Source organism: Lactuca serriola, chromosome 4, assembly GCF_051521515.1.
Source record: "Lactuca serriola cultivar US96UC23 chromosome 4, Lser_US96UC23_V15, whole genome shotgun sequence".
Classification (NCBI taxonomy): Eukaryota; Viridiplantae; Streptophyta; class Magnoliopsida; order Asterales; family Asteraceae; genus Lactuca; species Lactuca serriola.
In genome coordinates, this window is record NC_136411.1 from 346,957,485 (window position 1) to 346,962,138 (window position 4,654).

General features: G+C 36.3%; 1 protein-coding gene across 1 annotated transcript; it reads right to left on the reverse strand.

The window, feature by feature from the left end:
- Positions 1-928: 928 nt before the first annotated feature.
- Positions 929-1,771, reverse strand: LOC145099658 (uncharacterized). Its single transcript, XM_079037192.1, has 4 exons — positions 1,742-1,771; positions 1,360-1,518; positions 1,171-1,278; positions 929-1,072 (listed from the first exon to the last, which is right to left on the reverse strand). The coding sequence occupies exons 1-4, from the start codon at positions 1,769-1,771 to the stop codon at positions 929-931; spliced, it is 441 nt and encodes a 146-aa protein (XP_078893318.1).
- Between the last annotated feature and the right edge of the window lie 2,883 nt (positions 1,772-4,654).

Consider the following 4,654-nt stretch of genomic DNA (forward strand, 5'->3'; position numbering starts at 1 on the left):
AACACGTTTTTTCTACGAAAGGAATCAGTTGCGAAAAGCTAAAATTCCGTTGCAAAAGACAAATAGCGACGAAATTTGCAACGACCTATTTCCGTCCCTAAAAACGCCGTGGCGAGGGTTTGCAAAGGAAAAGATAATTCCGTCACAAATGTGACAACGGAATGAAATCCGTGGTAGGTGGTATTCCGTCGTGTATTCCGTAGTAGGATTCCATCGCACAATCTATGGTAGTTATTCCATTACAAATTCCGTGGTGGTGATTCCCTAGCAAATTCTGTGGTGTGATTCACTAGAAAATTCCGTGGTAGTGATTCCTTAGCAAATTCCGTGGTGATTAATCCATAGCAAATTCCGTGGTGGTGATTCCCTAGTAAATTCTGCGGTGGTCATTGCCTAGGAAATTCCATGGTGGTCATTCCCTAGTAAATTCCGTGGTGGTGATTCCGTAGCAAATTCCGTCGTGCTGAATCCCTAGAAAATTCTGTTTAATGATTTCCTAGCAAATTCCGTGGTCATGAATCCCTAGCAAATTCCGTTTGATGACCTCCTAGCAAATTCCGTGGTCATGAATCCCTAGCAATTTTAATGGTGTATATTATATACCAGATTCTATATGGACCGATAGATAATTGATTTATAAATTATATCCAAAATACATAATCTGCAATAATTATTTATTACATGGAAAATAGAAAGTTGCTATTCTAAAATACATAAGCTGCAATAAACATATATTAACCTACTACTCTTGTTGTTTTGTAAACCCATTAATAAGATCAAATGCCATATGAAGTTGTTTTTCAAGATGCCCGGCCCTTGCTTTGTTGTCCTCTTGTTCGGCGTTCATCATTTCTTTAAGCTCTTCGTTTCATTTCTTCCATTTCATCATTTTTTTTCCGGAATGTAAGATACATCCGTTTTACCGTTCCTATTGGGAACTGCCTTTGCAAAAGATCCTAATCCATAAAGTCTTTTTTTTATCATGACCACCAACAACAACATAAAATAGCTTGTCCTCCTCAAAATCAACACCTTCAGCTTCCAACTCTTCCCGTTTTTCTGTATAGGCCGCCTACAAAATAAAAATATTATAACTTAAAAGATATCAAATTTAGGAATGATATTATGGAGTAGCTACAATATAAAAGTTTAAACTGAAATGAATATTACATGAATTTGTCTATCTTTTTCATTTGTGAAAGTGACTCCATCGTGATTCTTCATGTGTGTATACAAGAACAATTCACTATGGGGTGGCTCATGTCCTAATTTTCTCTTCTGCATAAATACCATATAAAATGTCAAATATACAGATAAACATATACAAGCATTGATATGATGTACCATTTAAAAAATTACCAAATCAGAAGCTATTTTCAAATGACTTGCAGATCCAGCGTTATGTGTAGGTTTTGCTACTGCATCAGCCACACCGTTACGACTATTTTTCTTGTTCTGCTCTGATTTTAGCTTGTATTCTTCTGTATTCCAATTTAATTGCCAGGAGTTCCAGACTTCCTGTGGAATATGAGCTGGTTTAAAGCATGTTTGTTTCTTTTTGGGCTCCTCATGTTGAAGAAATAGTGACTATAACTTTCTGCCGCTTTCCTTGCCCTAGCTTACCTCACCACCGAGTCTATTGTTTCATACCAACAATATTTTTTCTACACATTAACAATATAAACATAATTTTAAGTGTAAATGTTTAACAAACAACAATTTATCACATATAGTTAATTACCTGAAACTCCTCCCAATCTAATTTGCGCATTTCAATGCTTACTTTTGCCCAAGAGTACCATTCTGGATCTACTCTATGTTTAAAGGACTGACTAATAAAGTGTGCACAAGGGCCTGGTGCCTTTAGCCTGCAAGTAATCATGTGATGTGTTAAGTTATGAATTGATATGTACGTGTAAACCAAAAGTTTATACAGAGAAAAAGTTGTAATTAAGATATGATTGGTAACTCATGTATTTTTTTTTCTAAACATGAACAGTTAAACGTCCATCTGGTCCGTAATCTTCAGAGGAATTGTTTTCACCTTCTATACTTTCCACTACAGATCCATTCATGGTTGGTTGTGTTGGTGATGGGGTAGATTCTGGGATAGCTGTTGTTGATGGGGTATATTCTCGGGTAGGTGTTAGGATAGATGTATATGTTCAAGATGTGGTAGTTCCTTTACCTAAGGAGGATGTGGTAGTTACTGTAGTTATGGAGGATGGTACTGTAGATGCAGGTTTTGAGGTTGTGGTAGTAGATATAGGTGTTGATGATGTGGTAGTGGGTGTTGGTGTTGAGGATGGTTTAGATGATGTAGGTGTTGAAGTTTTGGTTACTGATGTAAGTGTTGAGGATTGTATTGTTCCAGTTTTTGAAGTTTTAGATGTATTTTCTAAGGACGATGTGGATGTTGTAAGTGATGCCGAGGTAGTGGTAGTCATGGTTCATGTTACTGATATTGGTTTAGGGGTTTTGTTGGTAGATGTTATAGGTTCTTTGGATGTGGTTGTTGGTATTGGGAAGTCGATTTCTTCATCTTGTAAGTGTATGTTGTTTATGAATTTTGCAGCTGAAATCCTATTGCGTTTCATAACCTGTGGTGCAATGAATTTAGTTGGCTTCACACTGGATGCTCCTTTTGCTTTCGAGTTCGACATCTTTCTTTCTTAAAAATTACCAAAAAACTATAGTCAATACAAATGTATTAAAGATGATAAACTACTGATGAGAAGAAAGAAACAAACAATAAAAATAAATTATATAGGAAGGCATTACTACGCATGCAAAGTATTGAATACAATCAAAACCAATTTACGTCTAATTTAAGATGATAATATACATGAAGGTGATCAGAGAACAATAGACGATCATCATGATAACAGTAAATTAAATACAAATTAATTTTAGATGAGTGAAAAACTATATCGCCAAAGTCAGTGCACAAACGTATATTGAACAAAGATTTCGATCAGTTAGCTGCCGGAGATGATGATTACAGAAAATATAAACAATATTTCTAAACAGTAAATTACCCTAATATGCAGCCTAAACGTGTGTATGTTGGAGGGAAACGAATTGCGAAATATTTTGAACCTCCGCTAGTCAAAAATTCGAATTGTGCTAGTTACTGCTAAATATTTAGTAATTCAAATTTATTAAATTAATTCCAGATTGATAGATAGGGTATATACATCTAGCTAACGTCAAGAAAGAACATACACTAACGAGTTGTTTGTAGTATAATTTTAATTTAAAGTTATAAATGAGGATTAAACATTAATAAACTATTCATCTTTATGATTTTATGATTAAACCAAAATTTATACACAAACGGCGTACGGGTCAAGTCAATATATATGGTAGTTGCTTATGGTGTCATGGTATCACCCACGGATAACATATGGGTCATTGGTCAACACGGTAGTTGCTTATGATTTCCATGGATGACATATGGGTCATTGGTCAACATGGTAGTTGCTTATGGTGTCCATAGATAACATATGGGTCATTGGTCAACATCGTAGTTGCTTATGGTGTCCATTGATGACATATGGGTCATTGGTCAACATGGTAGTTGCTTATGGTGTCCATGGATGAGATATGGATGACATATTAGTCATTGATCAACATGGTAGTTGCTTATGGTGTCCATGGATGAGATATGGATGACATATGGGTCATTGGTCAACATGGTAGTTGCTTATGGTGTCCATGGATGACATATGGGTCATTCGTTAACTTGGTAGTTGCTTATGGTGACCATGGATGAGATATGGATGACATATGGGTTATTGGTCAACATGGTAGTTGCTTATGGTGTCCATAGATGACATCTAGGTCATTGGTCAACATGGTAGTTGCTTATTGTGTCCATGGATGAGACGTTTCAACTATGCTAAAGACCAGGAATACCAACTATGCTAAAGACCAGGAATACCAAGTCCAACAACATTCACAAAGCTGGTCATAGAGGATACTAGGAATATCGGACTTCTTGTTAGCTAGTTTAGACTATAAATTGACACATGTATCTCGCACACAAAACACACTACTTACTCTTATCTTACTCTACGAACTTTTTCATGCGGTTTGCCATAAATAGCGCTTTTTTACTAAAATATTCTATGTAATCATCATTTTATATTAATAAAATCATCAAGGCAGGTGATCATTATCACCTCCCAAGGTTTTGTGCCAGAGATCCTAGCAAGGATCAAGGGCTTTCCTTTGTAAACCATCGTGTCATTCACTTTACCTTTTTGTATCGTATAATTCGAACATCATAGCCTCTCATTCAATTTGGTTGATTTATACTTGTGTAATTTTTGACCAAAACAATTTGGCGCCAACCGTGGGACCGTGGTGTTTAAAATCCTCGAAAGATCATGTCTACACAAACAATTCTTTCTTCATCATCCGCTTCTTCGATTCCAACCAAAAACCTACCAATTTGGCGCCTGACACTTCCAAGAAAAACACTCCTCCGGTCACTAACCACGGGAGTTTGGGATCTTCAGGACTCTAGGATCCGACTGCTCTGGTCATTATTGCTGAACTCTTCGCTATGATGAGGAAAATGACACAAAAATGACTCATCATCAAGATAACAATAGAACACTACTTAGAGAAGTGGAGAGGATGAAGGCGG

What these genes read in the sequence shown, in the direction of transcription:
- LOC145099658 (XM_079037192.1), bottom strand. Translation starts at nt 1,771, where the DNA reads ATGCGCAAATTAGATTGGGAGGAGTTTCAG. An exon ending in TGAAAATAGCTTCTGATTTG is followed by an intron (nt 1,279 to 1,359) that starts GTAATTTTTTAA and finishes GTATTTATGCAG; the next exon opens with AAGAGAAAATTAGGACATGA. An exon ending in AAAAAGATAGACAAATTCAT is followed by an intron (nt 1,073 to 1,170) that starts GTAATATTCATT and finishes TTTATTTTGTAG; the next exon opens with GCGGCCTATACAGAAAAACG.